Source organism: Corylus avellana, chromosome ca4, assembly GCF_901000735.1.
Source record: "Corylus avellana chromosome ca4, CavTom2PMs-1.0".
Classification (NCBI taxonomy): Eukaryota; Viridiplantae; Streptophyta; class Magnoliopsida; order Fagales; family Betulaceae; genus Corylus; species Corylus avellana.
In genome coordinates, this window is record NC_081544.1 from 19,024,505 (window position 1) to 19,046,927 (window position 22,423).

Sequence of the window (22,423 nt, forward strand, 5' to 3'; positions counted from 1 at the left end):
AACTGCCGAACCTGAGAAGGTACCGATAACACAACAGCCTCCGACTGAGAAACCAAATCAGTAAAACTCACCGATTTTGACACAACCTGCAGGCCTAAAGGAAACCTAGCCGGCGTCTCCACATCTGCTTCAGAGGCCAGAGTAAGCACCGGAGGGAAACACCGGAGTCAGCGCAAGAACAGAATCAGGCACCAAAAAAGATGATTTTGAGGAGAAGCCCAAACCCGGTTCTGTACACAAATTCAAACCCGAATCCAAATCCAGATCCGAAACCGGATCCAAACCCGGATCTGACAATTGACCCGAACTAGCCTCAAGGACAGACCCGGATTCTCGACCAAAGGCAGTTTTTGCGAGGCCCAAAGAACCAAACCTTTTCCTTCTGCAATTGGCTTCAAGGCTAATCCAGCCAAAACCCAATCCAATTTAGAATGAACTTGCCCTAGATTCCTCATTAACCCAATAATACCGAAATTACCCTTCCTCTTCTTCGAACTTAAAAAAGCATCCGCCGCCGCCTAAGACCAAGGCGTAGTCTCCAATGCAGAGCAATCCACGGCAAATCGCAGCTCACCATCAAAACCCATCTCAAAACAAGACGACACCAGAAACAAATCGAGAAAGCTAGAAGAAATAACCTTCACTCCAACAAACTTTCGCTTCGACGCCAGAGGCAGATCGAAGGACATCCACAAACGATCTCTCGGAATTAACATCCGAAGAAGGAGCATCCAATAGACTCCCCACCGTAGATGGAACCCCAAGATCCACCAACCCAGTCTTCTTAATCTAACCCGCCAATAGTTGCCGAAGCTCTCCCGCAAATCGCCACCAACCCCTCCCATAACGACCCTCCAGAAGCCAAATGACTCCCTTGCGACCACCCTCAGCGAAAACCGACACCTCCAAAAACCTACCAGCCTTATTACCTCCCTTGTGGACCATTGTAACCTTCTCTCCCTCACGGTAAGGTTTGGCGATTTCTTCCTTTGCCTGAGACTGAATCGCCGCCCCCACCATATCCACCAACCACGACGAACATAGGTTGCTCGCGAAAATATACCCAATGAAGCCTTTTCTCCATTCCTCCAGACTAAGGTTAGGACACCCATCCTTTGCCGAAAGGCAGAAGGTTTTAGCTTCAAAAGAGAAGCTGCGTTCCATGGAAAACTCGCCGGACCCTAGCACGCAGCACTTATCACGCCACCACTAAGGGCAAAGAAGAAAGAAAGCTGAGATTAAACCTATCTCAATTACTTATGGGGGCTTTGGCAATGAAGATTCGTCGAGAATAGAAGCCACGAGAGAGTAAGAGGGATTTAGGGTGTGAGATTGGATGGGTCTGCGGAGGTCGTGACTATCCAAACATTCATTAGCTACCACTACGGAATCTAGAATTTGTCTACCTCTGATATACACATTCTGTGAACTTGAAATAATCCTACCCAATACCATTTTCAGCCTGTTTGCTAGGACCTTGGAAATAATTTAATAAACACCACCCACTATACTAATAGGACGAAAGCCCTTAATGTCCACAACATCGGCTTTCTTAGGATTAAGTGAAACAAAAGTAGCATTAACTTTCTTCTCAAACTTCCCTCGGCTATGAAAGTCATTGAAAACTTCAATGATGTCCTCTTTCAAAACCTCCCAACACTTCTAAAAAAAAAGAGCATAGAGAATCCACCAAGGCTTGAGCCTTGTCACCATTCAGATCTCGCACCACCTCCAACACTTCACTCTTCTCAAAAGCTCTATCCAACCAATTTCTATCATCTACATCAAAGGGAAAGAACGAAAGGCCATCCAATTTTGGTCGTCAACTAAACTGTTCGAAATACAACCGATTGTTTAATAAGAAACTTACAATGTTTATATCAGAAAAAGCATAATGAGAGTAGCAAATAACAACCATAGTCCTAATTTTATACATGTGTCCCAGATTCTCTTCACTCTCTTTTCCCCCCACTAAATCCCATAAATCTTGATATGCTAAGTCATGAAACTTATAACAAGATAAGTTGAGTCTAGACAATTTTAACCACAACCAATAGAAAGGAAATTTTGACAAGCAGCACAAGAAATTATTTTTAAACAAATGCAGGTCAAGAAATTAAAAGGAAAAAAGGGACAACAATGAACCTGCTGCCATGTTTGAATCGCCAGGCTCCTTTTATCCATTCGTGTTATTAAGGAATCACGGAGAACTGCAGGAAAGTACCGCAGTGTTTTTTCTGACCACGTATGATCGCTAGTTGCCAGAATCTGTTCTACCATAGTTGGAAGATAAAGCAGGTGATCCGCATCAGCAATTCCACGTGTTTTAATGGTGATGGCAAGAGTTATTATGGTTATTCGATTCAAAGTTTCCGTGAAATCAGTTGGACCCTTCAAAAAAAAACAGAACAGAAAAAAAAAGTAATCACTTTTTAGTTTAATTCAGCAGGGGAAAAAAAACCTGGAGAGAGAGATTGGAGACCACAGTATCCACCTTCCCTTCCCTTTTCACCGAGAAAAAGTCCCTTAGTGACAAAATAAGATTCATGCACAAGTTTTCAGCCAACCTAAATACACGATGATCTCCACGTTTTGCTTTTAGTGTAGATATTATTTTTGTGACATCATACATCAAAGCTTTGCTTTTTCCTTGGTACCTACAATAAAGAGAAAATGTCAAAACTGACAAAATTAAGTTGCAGTAAATTCAGATTGTATCCAAAGGATCTGAAGTCCAGGGACTCTAAAAAAGGCAAATTTCGAAATCCAGAGTTTAAACAAGCACAAGGTATATTGATTTCACAATATGAACCAGCAAGTAATCACCTGTATAGTGGAAGCAAACGGTAGTTCAAAATTTCAAGCACCAAAAGAGTTACCCCATGCTTGCTCAATAAAGATGCATTCCTTTGAGCCAAATGCTGCAGTAAGTAGCAATCATAAGAAATGTTATCTTACTAGAACAAACATTTGGAAGTTAATCCTTCTCCCCTCCCCCCTCCAAAAAAAAAAGAGAGAAAGAAGACAAGAAAAATGAATTTAAAAATAATAGTCACCACTCATGTCAAGCATTATAGGGTTGTAATATCTTTAAGGGTGAAAAAAAAAAAGGAAGCAAAAGAAAAGTAACTAAACCCATTAGCAAAGTTTTAAAGCAAACCCAGTACAGCAGATTATATTTTTTCAATTGTGAGCAGCTACACAGCCATGGTTCCAAGAATTGTAAGGGCAAAACAATATACGAGCTGTGGATAAAGTTCCAAAGCTAATAGTATGGCACCAAAAGAAGTATAGGCCACTCATCTATTATGACCAAATGACATCTCCTTTCCCTATAAACAATGGTGGACGCAGAGGCCACATGTTCAATCTCGTAGGTGTCTGAGTTAACTAAATAACACTAGGCATGTTAAAATCAAGATCTATTTTAGGTTGGCTGACTACTTGTAAAGACTCCCAAAGTTGGTAGTGGGGCAGGACAGAAGAATTGTAGAGTTTCTTTAGATTAAGAGCCAATACATGCCAAAGATCTTCAAAGACATTGCTTTATGCATTACATATTTTGCTTTTGGCACAAGAAAAATTCAAACATGGGGTGTCAGCAGGCACCAGGTGAACTCTCTATGGGTATTGGGGTGAATTCCAGCCTTGAGGACTGCCCACAATTATATATGTAGCCCACTGTAGCCTTTGGACCAGAAAAACATGGGAGAATAATCCCCTCTCTAGACATTATGAGGAACAAAAATAATAGCATAAGCAAGAGCAGAAAAAGAATTAGGAGGAAAAGGAAGTTACGCTGAAGTGTGAACGAAATAATGAGTGAGGTGCAAGGAGCAGCAATCTAGTATATGTCTCAACCATTGCAATGCTGGGCACAGTCTGCATTAAGATATTAAATATTAATGTCTAAAGATAGTTTCAAATTTCTAGAGATATCTCATGGAACCATATACCCGAAATAAATGTGTCAGCCATAAATCCTGCAATCAGTTATATAAGAGGAAACCAGCACAATGAAAGTAATATATTTTTTTGATAAGTTATATCTAATCTGTACTTTCTACATAATAATTTATTAGACATGATATCAGACAAAGCACTAAGTTACAGCAATCCTATAACTATTTATATAATGATGGCTCCCCTTGTAGATTTTTGAATGGCATAGATTTCCAGAGTTAATTACTTTGCTTTGGTCTCTCTTATACAAGTACAAGGTATCCACCCCATTGGGGCACTTCTTACTCCAGAACAAATAGGAGTGTAAGATCAACTTCAAGTCATATTTTCTAAACTATAAACAAATACTATACTTCTAAAAGAAAAATATAATACTACTTACAAAGATTAACATTAACAATCTCTAACCAATTTAAATTAGTTTTCTTGCGGGGGGAAGGGGAGGATCGTATGTGGTGGATTTCTTCTAGAAAAGGACAATTTGAGGTTCGCTCCTTTTACAGGAAGATCGTTCTTAAAGAGCCCAACCATTTCCCTTGAAAAAGTATTTGACGCACTAAGGTTCCTTCGAGAGTGGCTTTTTTTGCTTGGTCAGCCGCCCTTGAGAAATCCCTTACTTTAGACAATGTTAGGAAGACGGGCATTGTGGTGATTAATCGATGTTGCATGTGTGATTCGGAAGGGGAGTCTGTGGATCATCTTTTTCTTCACTGTGGGGTTGCGCACTTTTTGTGGAATGTTGTCTTCTCTCGGTTCAACATGTGTTGGGTTATGCCTAGTAGCGTCAAGAAGATGTTAGCTAGTTGGTGGTCAGGTGGTAAATCCCGAAGCGCAGTGGTGTGGAAGATGGTTCTCCTGTCTCCTGTGGTGCTTATGGAAGGAAAGGAATGCTAGATGCTTTGAGGATTTGTCGAGAAACCTTGAGGACCTTGTACATTTCTTTTTGTATACGCTATATATGCGGACTGCAGGATGGCTTGCTCCCATAGAGATCAATTTCCCTGATTTTCTCTTCTTCTTTCTCTTCTACTTAGTCGCTCTCTTGTATACTTCATGTGTACTTGGATTGCGCCCCTCTGCGCTCTTTAATGCATCATTACTTATCAAAAAACAAAAAAAAAAAAAAAGTTTTCTATGATGCAGAGCATTTCCTGTTTTCTGTATTTAGTAGTTTTTTTTTTTTATGAGTAAAACAATCTCGTTAGAATAGCGCAAAGAGGCGTAACCCTAGTACATAAGAAGTAAACAAGTAAAACCCCCTGTTAAGGAGAAAAAGAACAAAAAATAAAAAATAAAAACTCAAAAAAGGTAGACTAATATGCACTGCTATCCATTTGTAAAGAGATTTGAACAAAATATTTTTCAGCTCTACCACCTAAGTCTTGATTTTCAAAGCTTCTTGCATTCCATTCTCTTTTTTTTTTTTTTTTTTTGATAAGTAATGTATATATCAAAAAAAGTGCAAAGCGCCTCTAGGTACACAAAAAGTACACAATGGTAAAACCTGCAAACCCAAAAAAAAACCATATACAGACCCTATAACCCAAAAGAAACCCATCCCAAATCCTCTAAATCACCTTGCCTTTGACCCTACTAGAGCCATAACCTCTAGCCTCAAAATTAATGGAGCATTCAAATTTTTGAGCTCCCTCTGCCCTTTAGAATTTGAAACCCAGACCCCCTCTTCACGGTCCCGGTTCTCTTCAATGTCTGAAAAAATATTCAAAAGTCTTTTCTCATCACCCCTAAAAGATTCAGAGTCCCGCTTCTTGCATTCCACTCTCTCCAAATACACCACATTAAACACAAAGGAGCCAACCTCCAAACTTCCAAAAAGTTATGATTTCCGACCTCATAGCTCCAAAAAAACAAACAACTATCTCACCCTTCTAGGCAGAACCTAATCAACAGCAAACAAATGGAAAAGCAAACTCCATAAATCTCTAGCTACTCCACAATGAAGAAGAAAGTGATCTTCGACTCTCCACTCTTCTTGAACATACAACACCAATCTACCACAATGACGTTCATCTTCCTCAAGTCATCCAGCCTCAAAATTTTCCCTATTATCTCCATCCACACAAAGAACGCCACTCTCAAAGGAGCCTGAACTTTCCAAATACTCTTCCAAGGAAAAAGGGAATTAGCGGGAATGGATAACACATAATAATAGGACTTCACTTCAAACAGACTCCTTTTGGAAGGGATTCAACTTATTCTATCCTAACTTCCTTGCCTTATTCTTATTCTTAAAGAATAAAACAGCTCAAAGAAAGAAGAACCCAAATTCAAATCCCAATCATGCATTGGTCTGATAAAAAATATATTCCATTGAAGATAACCATTTCAGAACAACATATGATCGGCCACCCACACATCCTTACAATATGCAATACTCAACAAGTCCACATAAGAAATCTTCAATGGTTGATTCTCACACCACAACTCATACCAAAACCAAACCCATCTCCTACCTCATATATAACAAATGTAAAGAAAACTTCCCACCCCCTCCTTATGTATACTCCCACACTAAAGGGACTCGCTACCATCTCAGAACTTCAAGCTCCCCTTAAACTATCATACTTAGTTTCCACCACCAATCTCCACAAACCCTCCCTCTCTGTAGCATAACACATAACCATTTACATAGAAAAGCACGGTTAAACTAAATCAGGTTTTTTACCCCCAAGCCACTTGATTTTATTGGAGTACAAATTCTCGACTAATTTACTAAATGAAACTTAAACTCATCACCAATTTCACCCCACGGGAAATTCCTCGTAAGTTTTTCAACTCCATTAATTACTCTAAAGCGAACTTCACCGCATCGAGCACCACCTTGGAATAGCCCTCCACCGGAGTTTCCTCCACAACCTTGGCTAGCAACTCCTTGTTCTTAGTCTTATACAGCTGCTTAGCTATCTTATCATTCACTCTCCAAGAATACCCCAGTTGAGACTTGAGACAGAGGAATAAATAGGAGCACCACTCTTCGTCATGCGAGGATAAGGTTGAGGATAAGAGGAATAACTACTTGTAGAATTGCACAATATGTTTGTTTATTACTATAGAATCAGAAGACATAGCCTCATTAATAACTAAAGAATCCACATAAATATTATTTGATACAAATTTGCCACACAATGAAATAATTTAGCGTTTATATTCGAACTAAATGGAATCACTAGAAAACTCCAAGCGAGCCGCTATTGAAGCATCTTGTACACAGGCAATACCATATAAATCTAGAAAGGCTTCTCTTTTAAGGCCTTGTCCCCGCAGCATAAATGAAGCGTCCTACATTGCCTGAGTATGAGAAATGGGATGTGCCTCTAAATGGTATGAGGCCTTTTGAGGGTAAACCCAATAATAAAATTGTGCGGGCTTCGCCCAAAGCGGATAATATCATATCATTTAGGGTGGAGTGTTATATATGGTATTAGAGACGAAGCACAGCCTGAGATGGGAGGAATATGCACAAGCCCATGAGGGTTGCCAGCGAGGATGCTGGGTCCCAAGAGGGTGATTGTAGCATCCCACATTGCCTGGGTGTGAGAAAGGGAATGTGTTTATATAAAGCATGTTCTCTCTAAATAGTATGAGGCTTTTTGGAGGTAAACCCAATAATAAAACCGTGTGGGCTTGGCCCAAAGCGGACAATATCATATCATTTAGGGCGAGGTGTTGCATGATTGTGACGTCCCACGTTGCCTAGGTTTGGAAAAGATAATGTGTTGATATGGAATATGCTCTCTCTAAATGGTATGGGGGCTTTTGGGGTAAACCCAATAATAAAACTGTGCGGGTTTGGCCCAAAGCGGACAATATCATATCATTTAGGACGTGGTGTTACATATAGTATCAGAGCTATAGCCTAGCCTGAGATTGAGGAGTGTGCACAAGCCCATGAGGGTCGCCAGCGAGAACACTAAGTCCTAAAAGGCGGTGATTGTGACGTCTCACATTGCCTGGGTTTAGAAAAGAGAAGGTGTTTATATTGAATATGGTCTCTCTAAATGGTATGAGGCCTTTTGAGGTAAACCCAATAATAAAACCGTGCGGGCTTGGCCCAAATCAGACAATATCATATCATTTAGGACGGAGTGTTACAACAAATCATGCCAAAATCTAACATTGGCACCATCTCTAACTTCAAACCTAATATGACTTGAAAACATCCCCCAACCCCTCTTGATATTCTTCCAAACCCCCACCCAATATGAACCAAAAGGCTCATTTAGAACACCACCCATCGCATGAGCTACCAAATTTAGAGTCCACCACAACTCTCCACCACGCCTCTCTCTCATGCACATAGCACCAAAACCATTTTCCCAAAAGAGCATGGTTGAACTTCAACAAGTTCCGAATGCCCAACCCACACTCAAGGATCGGAGAGCATACCTTGGACTAGCAAACTAAGTGATATTCGAACTCTTCACCAAGCCCACCCCATAAGAAATCACGATGAAGCTTCTCTAAGTAGTTTGCAACACTCATAGGAGAGAGAAGAGGGACAAAAATTATGTAGGCAAATTGGAAAGTGTGCTCTTTATAAGGATAACCCTACCACCCTTAGATAAGTAAACAATTTTCTAACTAGCCAAGCGACGTTCTATCTTTTCAATAACTCCGTCCCAAATAGACTTGGCCTTAAAGGAGGCCCCAAACAGAAGACCAAGATATTTCAAAGGCAAGGAAGAAACCCTGCAACCTATCCGCATGCATAAGCATTATCATTAGCAAAGGTGTGCATTCGCATGGATTTTGTGCTTGGTCTTCCACCTACCCAAAGGAAGAATGATTCAATCATGGCAGTGGATGATCGATTTCCAAGATGGCTCATTTTATTCCTTGTCAACAAAACATGGAAGCTTCAAAAGTTACAAATGTTTTTTTAAAAAAGGTCTACAAGTTACATGGAATGCCTACTTCTATTGTGTTTGATAAAGATGCCACTTTCCTTGCTCACTTTTGGAGAACTCTATGGAGGAAAGCAGGGACTGGATTGAGTTTTGGTACTTATTTTCATCCTCATACCGATGGTCGAACTGGAGTCGTCAACTTAAGTCTTGGAAATGTGTTGAGATGTCTAGTTGGGGAGAATCCTAGAAGCTGGGAAAGTATTCTTCCCTTGGCAGAGTTTGCCTATAACTCTTCTATCAATCGGACTGTCAATACTTCCCCTTTTGAAGTAGAATATGGTTTGAAGCCTTCAAGTGTCATGGATTTGGCTCCTTTACCACTTTCTAAGAAGACAAACAACAAGGCTGTGGAGATGGCAGATTTTATGGGAAGAATGTTCACGCTCAAGTGAAGTCTAAGATTGAAGAATCCAATGCAAAATATAAGTCAGCAGCTAATGTTCATCGAAAGAAACATCTTTGCAAGGAAGGAGACCTTGAATGCGTGGTTTTGAGTAAAGAAAGACAACCTGCTAGATCTTATATGAGGCTGAATGATTAAAAAGTAGGTCCTTGCAAACTTAATCAAAATCAATGATAATGCTTATCAAGTGCAGCTTCCACCCCACTTCAACATTTTCTAATGTCTTGAATGTGAAGCACTTATTGCCTTAATATGCAGCTAAAGAAGATGTTTCTGCTACTGTTCCAACTTGAGGACAATTGTTTTTTTTTTTAGGGGAACTCTCTGACGCAGAGCATTTTTTGTCATTTTCTTTTTTTTTTTCTTTTTTTGTTAGTGTTGTTGCTTGTTAATTGTTGTGGCTGTCATTTTGCTAAAGTAACCACAATGTAAGGGTAGCATAGCCTATATTAGTTGTTAGAGAGTATAAATAACAGATTACCAGCCTTTTGTAATCAGTTTTTGACAGTTGTAGTAGAAATTTCAATGCTAATAACTGAGCCTAGATTCGGCTCTCTATGTTTTCCAGATCAGTAGTTCTTCTTTAAATCACTTTTTTCAACTGTATCAGTACATTTTCAGTCAGTTAAGTTATGTAAAATTTGTAGTAAGCCTATAAATATATAGTTAAGAAAATTAGTCTCAATGCATACTGCATGATTGGTTCTAACACATAGATAAGAAGATTTTCTAGTAATCATTCAATAAAATCTATTAAAACCTATATAAACTACTAAACTAGAGTACCTGTAAAACAAATAAAGATTCTTCCATTTGATAGGCCAGCTTCAAAGATAGGTTCATGGAAAAGCCAGATAATAATGACATTGGCAATGGGCTTACTTCCCGCATAAGCGTTAACCTCTCTGTGGACTGTAGATTTTGTCCTGGTAAGATTTCTGTAACTCCAGCAGATGATAACCAAGTAATTACTGTTTCACAAGCAGGTTGTGCCATGGTGTAAGACACAACCCAAAACATCCCAATTGATCTATCATCCATTTTCATATAATCCATTATGCGGTCCCCTGAAACGAAAACCAATGCACATTAAGAATGCACCAACAATGAAGATATTTCGGTACAAAACCTTATCCGGAAGACAAGCCCAAGTACAGTTTTACAGTTCTTTATTCAAGATGTCCCAAAAATAAGAATACCATGTTTTTTTTCAAAGAAGCTTTCGCACCTCTTTTTGGTTACACCCCTCTGCGCTCTTTAATGCATCATTACTTATAAAAATAAAAAATAAAAAAATAAAAAATAAAAAGAATATCATGTTTGCGTTATGAAAAAATAATAATAAATATATCTTTTTATATAAGTAATCGAAAGTGCAAAGTGCAATCAAAGTACACAAGAAGTATAAAAAAAAGTGCCAAAATAAGAGTAGAAAAAAGCACAAGAAAATCATTAAAACTAATCACCAAGGGAGCTAAAAACACGTCCAAGTAAAAAGAGAATAAAAGAACTTGAGCTCCTCCAACATCCTCTCTCGGTCCTCGAAATTTTTATCATTTTTTTTCCTCCATAGGCACCACAAAAAGTAAAAAGGCACCATCTTCCACACGACAACACTCTAAGATCATCCACTTGACCACTAACAAGCAAGCAAGCAAATCAACCACCCAACTAAGCATAACCCAAGACAATCCAAAGCGACTGAATATAGCATTCCATAAGGCGCAAACAACCTCACAACAGAGAAAAAGATGGTCCACGGACTCCCCATTCCTTTTGCACATGCAACACCTATCAAACACAATGACATGTTGCTTCCTAAGATTATCCATGGTAAGAACCTAGGACTGACAACCAAGCGAAAAAAGTCACTCTCAAAGGAAATTTGGTCCGCCATCTTTACAGGCACGAACCCTATAAAAGGAGCTAACATTAAACATCCTTTTGTGTGACGGGCCCACCAAAGCTTGTCTTCCCCTTCTCATCTCGATCTATGCGAATATGACAAAGTAAATAAGGAAGCCAAGACATCCATCTCTCAATCGTGAGCCACTCTAATAAAGCTAACATTCCACTGAAGGGAACCAACCACTGGAAAAGTCCAAATGAACTACAACAAAGCATCCTTCACACAAGCAATGCTATATAAAACCGGGAATGCTTCCTTAAGGGTCATCTCTCCTCACTACACATCATCCCAAAATCTGATCTTTGACCCATCTCCTAGCTAAAATCTGGTATGGCTATAAAACAACCTTCACCCCCTCAATATACTCTTCTATAGCCCCACCCCATGCAGCCCAAGTAGATCAATAGAACACCACCCATCTCAAGCACTACCAAATTTAGAGTCCACAACAACTTTCCACCACACATCTCTCTCATGCACATAGCGCCACAACCACTTCCTTAAAAGGGCCCAATTAAACATCCTCAAGTTCTGAATCCCCAAACGTCCCTCAAAAATAAGAGAGCAAACCTTAGACCAATTAAGCAGGTGATATTTGAATGCTTCACCTATCCAAGCCCATAAGAAATCTCAAGGGAGCTCTATTCGATTTGTCACACCAGCAAGAAGGGCTACAAGAGACAAGAAGTACGTAGGTAAGTTAGAGAGAGTGCTCTTTATAAAGGGAACCCTAGAGAGATGCATCATTTCCCAACTAGCCAATCAACGCTCAATCTTTTCAACAACACCATCCCAAATAGACTTGGCCTTGTAACAAGCCCCAACGGAAGACCAAGATACTTAAAGAGAAACGAGGAAACCCCACAACTCAAAATGCCAACCAGCCCATCCACATTACCCACAAGAACCAAAACTAACTAGCCAGACTCACCTTCAAACCCGAGACAGCTTCAAAACATAAGAATAAAACATGCAAATAGAGAAGATGATAAAGATTAGCGCCACAAAATACCAAAGTATCATCCGCTAACAACAGGTGCGAAATATTTACCATCTCAAAGAGCCTAACTCCCATAAAGAAGCCTGAGAGAAGACCCCTGTCAACAGTAGCATTAAGCATTTTACTTAATGCCTCAATGACAACAACAACAAACAAAATAGGAGAAAAAGGGTCTCCCAATCTCAAACCGCAAGAGCTACCAAAGAAGCCAGACAAAGTGCCATTTACCAAAACAGAGAAGCACACCAAAGAGATGCAATGCGCTATCCAAGAACACCATTTCTCCCTAAAACCGCACGCTCTCAACATATACAATAAGAACTCCTAGTTGACATGATCATAGGCCTTCTAAACATCCAACCTGCAAAGTACCCCTAGTTCACCAAATTTGATTCAACTATCCAAACATTTGTTTGCTATAAGAACCAAATAAAAGATTTGCCAACTTTAGCAAAAGCATTATGGGGCTTTGAAATAACCTTCTCCACGACCCTTCTCAATCTATTGGCAATGGTCTTGTAAACTCAACTCACAAGACTAATAGGCCGGAAGTCCTTAAGATCAATCACCCTAGATTCCTTTAGGATGAGAGCGATAAATGTGGCATTAAGGCTTCTTTCAAACTTCCTACAAGCATGAAAGTCAAGGAACACCCCCATGATGTTTGTCTTGATCACATCCCAGCAGTCTTGGAAGAAAGCCATGGAGAATCCATCAGGACCAAGAGCCTTATCTCTATTCATACCTTAAACTTAGAAGCCCAACCCTTCTCCTTAAAGTGCTGTCTAAAACCCTAGGTCTTGTGGGTCGGCCCAAAAACCAAAGCCCAACCCTTCTCCAAATCCTCTAGAATGCTCTACCAAACCTTATCCATTTAACCCTCTCACATTCCACAATAACAATTTAGGCTTCATTAAAACAAAGCATTTCCCTATCCTTATTTCTTCCACAACTATAGCTACCACCTCTTGAGTCATATTTCTTCCACAACAAAGCGAGATAATCTTTTCAATTCTATATTTCTCTATTGCAAATATTCTCTTATGTACTTCACAATATAGGCACTAAAATTCTCTCTTCTCTCTCCTCTCTACCCCACTGGTGTGTTGGAGCGTGGTGGCGCGTGAGGTTCGATTCTTTATTAAGGGTGGTAGCAGCATGGCGGGAGGGAGAAGATGGTAAGTAGAGGTGAAAGATTTTGAACTGGTGGTGAAGGCAGGGGCTTCGGGGGTGAGGATTTTCGAGAGGAGCAAAGGGAAGCAAAGGTCTATTTTCATCAAGAGGGATGAGTTAGAGTGGTTAGAGCGTAATTTGGAGGTTCTGGTGGCAGTGGACAATTCAGAGGTATTTTGGGATCAGTCTAGAGCGGGTTACCCACGGTTAATTGTGCAACGTCGTTCCGATAGGCATGGGTATTTCATGACATTGGAGGAATTTGATGGTAGGCGGAGATGCGGTTCTGTCCTCATTCTAGAAGGGCGATTCGGGCAAGGCTGGAAACGTTTTATTTCGGAAGTGCGTATAGCAAGATCGTCCCTTTGAGGTGCTAAGGAAGAAAAGAGGAAGCATGAAGAGAAGAAGCATGAAGGGAAGGAAAGGAGGAGTTACGCAGAGGTTGTGGGTCTGTCAACATCCTCGGCAGAGGAGCATTTTGGTCCATATTCAGGGCCTGTGGCACGAGTGTCCAGATGGTTGAAGGAGTCCTCATTGGCAATGGAGAAACAGGTTTTAGGTACAACGGTAACAATTTCGTTGCCAAGGAAGGGGACCTTGATTCCGGCGAGGACACCAAGGGGTCAGGAGGATAAAGTTACTCGACTGACGGAGGGGAGGAAAAGCAGGGGAAAAGAAGTTCAAGAAGTTACGGTTCCGGCGAGTAGCTTTCAAGCGCGGGAGAAAGCGCCTGTGTCGAGTGATGACACTGTGCAAGCGCTAACGGGACGGGAGGTTGGTGAGTGTCAAAAGCAGATCCATGCTGGTGTAAGTCTTGGGCGCCAGGAATGCAGAGAGACATTGAAGTGGCTGAAAGGGGAAATTGACGTGGGACTTCACAGGTTAGAAATGGCTCTTTTAAGGGTGGAGGAAAGTGGGCTTTAGCAGGTTGATGGGGGTGGTGTTTTAGCCCAATCTGCCAGACATAGTGGCAAGCTAGAGGGGAAGAATTGGATTGATGGATACGGTCCAAGGCCCGAGAGAGGATTAGGTGTAACTCAATCCGGGAGTGAGGGTAGTGCACCTAAAGGAAAGGTGTGGGCTGACAGAAATGGCATACGGCCCACGAGAGGATTTAAGGCTAAGAGGAAGGTTATTGTGTATAAGTGTAAATCTGGAATGGGCTCCGATATGGGCTAGGAGGGCCAGGGTTATGTTGGGTCCAAGGGTGAGAGATCGCTTGGTTCTCATCCGTCGAGTATAAGCGACGCATTGATGGATCGGAAAATGGGCTCGACCGGAGATGATGGGGCGTCGTCATCGGGAGGAGACACGAGCTTGGAGTTGAGGTCGCCGGCAGTAGCAGTTATCCCTGCCGACGTTCCAGCAGTTCACTTGGAGGTTTCGGGAGTTATTCCCAACGGTGAGATCGTGAGAGGAGCAACCGGAGCTCCTCAGAGTGGGTTGGCGAAGCTTCTGGTGGTCACAGAATCGGCAGACTCGACACGGGTAGCGATGGGGCAGCTTTCTCCTGTAGCCCAAACCGCCGACCCAGAGCAGGCCGTGCCGGGAAAGATTTCTAGTGGTGAGGGGACGCGATTGAAGGCCTGCGATCCTCTGGTTACGCTGATGACAGAGTCGATGGTTAGTGGGGAGGAAGATACTGGTCGCTGGAGACTGTGTCGATCACCGAAGACTTCGGCGTTGTCTTTTCCAGGGATCGAGGCTAAGGTTTTGGTGCCTTCGTCGCACGGTGAGGGGTTTCTGGGAGGGGTTTAGGCTTGTGAAGGACTGGGTTTTTCTCAGAATCTAGAAGACTGTGCTGGGTCTACTGGGCACGATCCCCTGCTCAATGGGGCTCATTTGAGTATGGTAACTGGGTGCTCAGAAGTGGGGGAATTGTGTGAAAATGACCAATCTGTTGGAAAGGGTGGCAGGGGGGTTGAGACAAGAGAGGTAATTCCGGTTCCTTTTGATGTTAATGGGCCTTCTCCTCTGAATACGTATGGTCCTACTGCTAGGGGTGAGACGGGCTATTCGGATTGGGTCATTCAATGTGCGAATGAGATTTATCCGATTGTGGGGATTTCGTATACGGGTCACAAGCTTCAATTGTTAGCACTTTTGACTTTTTTGGAAGAAGAACAGAGGAATAATGCGATGATTATTAATTCGAGCAGCGGCACGAAGGGCAAAAGGGAGGATAGGAATTTGGAGTGCTCGGTGAATTATGACACTAGGGTTGCATGTTCTAGCCGGGGCAATAGAAAGGGGAGGGGGCATAGAGTGGCCTCATGAAGCTAAACATTCTTTCTTGGAATGTGAGGGGGCTAAACAAGAAGGACAAACGTTTGAGGGTGAGTAATTTGCTCAGAGATTGGAAGGCAGACATTGTTTGTTTTCAGGAAACCAAGGTTCAAAGTATGTCTCGCAATATAGTTCGTAGCTTATGAGGGAGGAGTCATGTGGAGTGGTGTTGCTTGGATTCTAGCGGGGCTTTGGGTGGTATTTTGATAATATGGGATAACAGGGTGGTGGAGAAGGTCGATGTCTGTGTGGGGACCTACACCCTGGCAGTGTCTTTTAGGAATATTGGGGATCGTTCTGTTTGTGCTTTTACTGGAGTCTATGGTCCGAACCTTAATAGGGATAGAAGGCTCCTTTGGGAGGAATTAGCTGGTGTTATGAGCTGATGGAATATGCCGTTGCGTATTGGGGGTGATTTTAATGTAACTCGGTTCCCCAGTGAAAGATCAGGTGAGGTCCATCTGGATTCGGCCATGATGGAATTTTCAGACTTCATTTCTGAACAAGGGCTGATGGATCTTCCCCTGATTAGGGGTTCGTTTACATGGTCAATTTCTAATGATCCCCCTATGTGGTCAAGGATTGATCGGTTTCTGATTTCCCCGGAGTTGGAGGCCCGGTTTCCAGGGGTTAGGTAGAAGAGGCTTTCCCGTCTGTGCTCGGATCATTTCCCAATCATTCTTGAGTTGGGGGAGGTGTCAAGGGGGAAGAGGCCGTTTAAATACGAAAATATGTGGCTTAAAGCGGAAGGTTTTGTGGCCCTAGTGAAACAATGGTGGGACTCCTATGTGTTCCAAGGTACGCCGAGCTTTGTTCTTGCTTGTAAGCTCAAGGCTTTGAAGTTGAATTTGAAGACATGGAATGAGGAGGTGTTCGGCAACATTGATAGGAATAAGAGGAAGCTTCTTGAAAAGCTTCGGTTGTTGGATGTGAACGAAGAAACTAGGGCATTGGATGCGGGGGAGGTTTTGAGGAAGGCGGAAGTGGTTCGAGAGTTAGAGAATTGCACTCTTATGGAGGAGGTGAGTTGGAGGCAGAAGTCCAGGGTGATGTGGTTGAAAGAAGGTGACAAGTGTACCAAATTCTTTCATTCCATAGCCAACTCTAATAGAAGACATAATGCTTTGGATACTCTTATGATTGGGGACAACACCTTGTCCGATCCCTCAGAGATTAATGAGCACATTGTTGAGTTCTATCAGAAACTTTTCTCGGAGCAAAGCCGTTGGAGGCCTATGGTTGACGGCATCTCCTTTGATTCCATTTCGGAGGTGGAGGCTAGTTGGTTGGAGAGAGATTTCAAAGAGGATGAGGTTAGAAAGGTAGTATTTAAAATGAATGGCAACAAGGCGTCAGGCCCCGATGGGTTTTCTATGGCTTTCTTCCAATCTTGCTGGGAGGTTGTGAGGGAGGACGTTATGAAGGTTTTTAGTGCTTTTCATGCAGGAGGGTTGTTTGAGAAGAGCCTCAATGCTTCTTTCATCTTGCTTATTCCGAAGGTTCCCGGCGCTATCAATCTCAAAGACTTTCGGTCAATTAGCCTTGTGGGAAGTATCTACAAAATCATAGCCAAGGTATTAGCGAATAGATTGAAGGTAGTTCTGGATAAGATTATTTCTCAGTCCCAAAGTGCTTTTATCAAGGGTAAGCAGATTCTACATCCTATCTTGATTTCTAATGAGTGCCTTGATAGTGGGTTGAGATCTGGGGAGCCAGGGGTTATCTGCAAAATGGATCTGGAAAAAGCTTATGACCATGTGAATTGGGACTTCTTGTTATACATGCTTAAGAGGTGTGGATTTGGCGGGATTTGGTGCTCTGGGATAGAACATTGCATTTCTTCGGTGAGGTTCTCGATTTTGATCAATGGGTCTCTTAATGGCTTCTTTAGCAGTTTCAGGGGCTTGAGACAAGGGGACCCCCTGTCTCCTCTGCTGTTTGTTTTTGTGATGAAAGCTTTAAGTACGATGATTTCAGCGGCAGTTAATGGGGGGCTTATAGAAGGTTTCTAGGTCGGCAATTTTACGCTCTCTCATCTTTTGTTTGCAGATGATACCTTGATTTTTTGAAAGGCATTGCCCACAGAGCTTCGTTATTTGCAGAGTTTATTCTTGCTCTTTGAAGCTACATCCGGGTTGAAGGTTAACTTGGCCAAGTCGGTGTTAATTCCAGTGGGGAACGTGGAGCAAGTGGATAGGTTAGCCGGTATTTTAGGGTGTGGGGTTGCTTCTTTGCCAATAAAGTATCTTGGGTTGCTGCTGGGGGCCTCTTGTAAGGCTAAGCATATTTGGGATGGAGTTATCGAGAAAATAGAACGTCGGTTGGCCGGGTGGAAAAAGTTGTATTTGTCGAAGGGTGGAAGAGTCACGATGATCAAGAGCACTCTCGCCAATTTGCCTACTTACTTTTTGTCTCTTTTTCCCATTCCGGTTAGCGTTACTAAGCGAATTGAGAAGTTGCAGCAGGATTTCCTATGGGGAGGTCTAAACGAAGAGTTTAAGTACCATCTGGTGAAGTGGTCGAAGGTTTGTACTCCGATTAAGGAGGGAGGCTTGGGTATCAGAAACTTATTGGTGTTCAATCACGCCCTGTTAGGAAAATGGTTGTGGCGCTATGGAGTTGAGAGAGATTCTTGGTGGAGGACTATGGTGGATGCGAAGTTTGGAAGTGTTTGGGGTGGGTGGTGCTCATTGGAGCCGGGTGGATCTTTTGGGGTGGGGTTATGGAAGAACATTTGGAAAGGATGGGACACCTTCAAAGGGTTTACTCAGTTTGAGGTGGGGGTTGGGACTAGGGTTCGATTCTAGCATAATTTGTGGTGTGGTGTGGTAATACGGCTCTCAAGATAGCTTTCCCAGGCTTATTCAGCATTGCCTGTGCCAAGGACGCCTTAGTTGCGGATCATTTGGAGGTGCTGGGTGGCTCTAATCAGTGGAATGTTAGTTTTGCTAGAGAGGCTCACGATTGAGAGGTGGATGTTTTGGCCTCTTTTTTTTAGGTGTTACATTCTGCTAGAGTGAGTCGAGGGTGTGAAGATAGGTTGTGGTGGAACTCTTCCAAAAGAGGCTGTTTTAAGGTCAAGCTCTTTTACACCTCATTGGCTTGCATCGAAGGGAAGGGTTTTCCTTGGAAGAGTGTGTGGCGAACACAAGCACCACCGAGGGCGAGTTTCTTTCTTTGGTCGGCGGCTTTGGGCAAAATTCTCACCCTAGATAACCTCAGGAAGCGACAGGTGATTGTAACGAACAGATGTTATATGTGCAAAAGGAATGAGGAGACGGTGGATCATCTTCTCCTTCATTGCGAGGTTGCCTATGCCCTATGGTGTACTTTTTTTGGTCGGTTTGGGTTGTCTTGGGTGATGCCTAGACGGGTTTCGAATTTACTCGCCTGTTGGTGGTCCTCGGGGAGGAGGGGGAGTGCCGCGGTTTGGAAGATGGTGCCCACTTGCTTTTTTTGGTGTTTATGGAGAGAAAGGAATAGTAGGTGTTTTGAGGATTTAGAGGGGACCTTGGAAGGCATCTTAGCCTCTTGTTTTCATACTTTGTATCTCTGGACTGTGGCACATGTCTTTCCGGTGTCGATTACTTATGATGATTTTCTTTTTCGCTTTTCCTCTTCTCGTTAGATGATTCCGTTGTATACTCCTAGTGTACTTTGGGGCGCCTTTACGCTTTTAATAAAACATTTTATTACTTATCAAAAAAAAATATTTCTCTATTGCCATTTTGGAACTAGAAGTCGTTTCATTCATGTAATGGCCTGCTTCAATGGCTGTGAGAAGAGCCATAAACTCCCCTTCGAATCCCTCACATGACATTCCCACAAGGTACCTGATTTCTTTTACTTTCTGCAATACCCAATTTGATGAATTAATCCTCGAGCTTTTCTCATACTCCAAAGGAGGACAAAAGTTCAACAGGATGAGCTCCCCCACCCCTGTGAACACTTCCAAATCTAGACAAGGAGAAGTTCCATCCCCAACAAAATTACTCCTCACCAAATCACCCTCAAAACACCCATTCGTCTCAGTAGATAACACAGTTTTCTTTCTATGTTCTCATTGGGAGCTGTGTGTTCGCCGTGTGAGAGCTGTGTCGGCGCGTGTTAGGTGGTTGGTGCTAGTTTTAGATTGTGTCATGGCTGGACCGAGGAGGTGGAAGGTGGAGTCCAAGGAGTTTGAGGTGTTGATCAAGGAAGGGGCATCAGGAGTGAGGATTTTTTAGAGGAGCAATAGAATCAAAAGGTCCATCTTTCTGAAACAAGATGAACTAGCCTGGATGGTGAGAATAGTGGATGATTTGGTGGCAGTGGATAGTTTTGAAGTATTCTGGGATCAATCCAGAGCTGGATACCCCAGAATTATTGCTCAAAAATGTTCTAATAGGCATGGATACTTCCTGACAGTGGAGGAATTCGATGGAAGAAGAAGATGCGGCTTGATCATCATCCTTGAAGGACGTCATGGATTTGGGCGGGATCGTTTCATTAAAGAGATGCAAGCAGCTAACTGCTCTCTCCGTGATCACGGAGTGATCAGTGAGTGTAGAGAGTTTAGGGGAGAAAAGGTGGTGAAGAAGCAGAAAAGTTACGCGGAAATAGTGAGACTGTCGTCGAAGGCAACCCAGAAAGTCTGTGAAGTCTGGCAAGAACCAGGTCAGCGAAGCTATACGATTGACAAGAAGAGTTTAGGTCCGAAGAAGTTCCAGGGTCCAACGATGGCTCAGGGAGTTTCGGGGGGGTTTCCAAAGGAGCCTGTTACGGCTCCGACGAAATCCTTCTGGCCGGCGAAATCTGCTCGAGGTCCGGCAGAGCTTCGCGTGAATGATACAAAAACTGGAGGTTGCGTAGAGTTTGTGAAAAGAGCTCCGACGAGTTGGTCAGCAAAGCCGGCAGCGCAGTTTGTGCAGTTGAAAGTCTCTGATCGCGTGAAGGGACAGGAAGGGATGGGGTACCATGCTGGGCAGACCTACTCTGAGGTAGGTATTGAGCTCCTCAACGTGAAGGAAGTCGTTGAGAAATTTGAAGAGAGAATGTGACGTGGGGATGTATAAGATTGACAAGGTGATTAATCAAATGAAGCTTAGTGGGCTTGGGCCAGGAGAGGAGGAAGCTGCAGGTCAGTGGAAGGTTGTATGGAAAGAGAAGGAGAAAATGGGGCCGGGAGGAAAAATAAAAAAGGCCAATAGCAAGCTGAAATTGAAGAAGAAGGTGATGTTTAAGCCAAAAGCTGTCATGGGCTAAGGTGTGGGCTATAGTTTTAGCCCATCTCAAGATTGTCTTCATTCTCAAGTTGGGCTGGCTATATCGGCAGCCTCTGAGAAAGTCGCGACTGGGTCGCGAGTTCTCACGCCTTCACCCGGCGCGTTCGTTGTTGGCCGACAGAGAGCTAACAGGGGTAGAGGGAGTTGGGTCAACGGCAGAAGGGATTCCCAGGGTGTCTGTTGGCACTTCTGCGGGGGATGCTTGCGCTTTCTTGGCCAGAGAGAATTCAATTCTAAAAACCCCCACAAGCCAGGTGGAGGAGCTTCAGCCCACTGGTAAAGGGATAACTCTACTGACCTATAGGAGGAGGAAGGCTGGGCCGCAAAGAAGGGACGAAACATGGGTGGGTTCGCTAGAAGCCTCAACGTCGGCGTCTGGGCAGTTGAAAGGGCTACTAGGACCAATGCAGGAAAAGTCTCAGAGGGTGTCGGAGACGTTTCTGTCGTCGAAGGAGCAACAGATGGCGCCGGAGAGGCCTATGGAGACCGGCGAGGCTGGGTAGGGGTCGTTTCTGGCCACACGTCAATTTCTGAGGGGGAGTCCCTCTCGTCGGAAGGTTGGTTTGGCCGGGGGGGAGTGGGCTCAGCAGGCTCGTCGGGGGGAGGATAGGAGATTGGGTCCGTTGATTCAATTTGGGCAGGAAAGGATGGATCCAACATCGGAATTGAAGTTGTTTGGGTCTGATTCAAGCTTGGATGGGGATAAAATTGCTAAAACAGTAGGTTTGGAGGATTCAGGGTCAGACACGATATCATCCAGCTGGGTAGTTGAAAACTGCCTCAAATTTTGCCCAAAGGTTGGAGTTTCTAATGAGGGGAAAAAGGAGGACTTGGAGGCTCTATTCAATGCTATTGAAGCTTCTAGAAGGCAGTACGATTCGGACTTGGGAGGTGTTCCTACATGTGTTCCTGCACTCAAAGGATTTGAAGAGATTGAGGAAAGTGAGAGGGTCGCTTTGGTGGATCATGAAGCTTAATATAGTAGTACGGAATGTGAGAGGGTTGAATGCCCTCAAAAAAAGGTTGCGCATTAGGGGTCTTTTGAAAGAATGAAAGTAGATGTAGTGTGTTTGATTAAGACGAAGATAGAGACTATCTCCAGAGAGGTGATACATGGTCTTTGGGGAGGTCAACATGTGGGGTGGAAGTATAAAGGCTCTAATGGTTTGTCGGGGGGGATGTTAATGATGTGGGATAGGAGGGTAGTGGAGTGTAAGGAGGAGTGTGTGGGACATTTCTCTTTGGCTTGCTCTTTTCAAAATGTAGAGGATAGATGGGTGTGGGCGTTTGGGGGAGTGTACGGGCCGAATGAGGAAGTGGAGGAAAGGGCACTTTGGAAAGAGTTGGCTGGTTTGATGAGGGTGTGGGAGGTCCCTTGGTGTTTGGGCGGGGATTTCAACATTGTACGCTTTCCCAGTGAGCGCTCCAATGGTTCTTATTATTCTTCGGGCATGATGGATTTCTCGGACTTCATTTCAGAAAATAATCTGGTGGATA

General features: G+C 43.1%; 1 protein-coding gene across 2 annotated transcripts in view; it reads right to left on the minus strand.

Annotated features, from left to right (window-relative positions):
• LOC132177254 (mediator of RNA polymerase II transcription subunit 23) overlaps positions 1 to 22,423 on the minus strand; it is an 81,124-nt gene that overhangs the window by 42,653 nt on the left and 16,048 nt on the right. For both annotated transcript variants that reach the window (XM_059589503.1, XM_059589502.1), the window contains exons 8-12: positions 10,081 to 10,361; positions 3,799 to 3,882; positions 2,827 to 2,921; positions 2,495 to 2,657; positions 2,146 to 2,391 (exon numbers count right to left, since the gene is read on the minus strand). In XM_059589503.1, the coding sequence (XP_059445486.1) occupies positions 2,146 to 2,391; positions 2,495 to 2,657; positions 2,827 to 2,921; positions 3,799 to 3,882; positions 10,081 to 10,361 (869 nt within the window). The remainder of the gene's footprint in view (positions 1 to 2,145; positions 2,392 to 2,494; positions 2,658 to 2,826; positions 2,922 to 3,798; positions 3,883 to 10,080; positions 10,362 to 22,423) is intronic.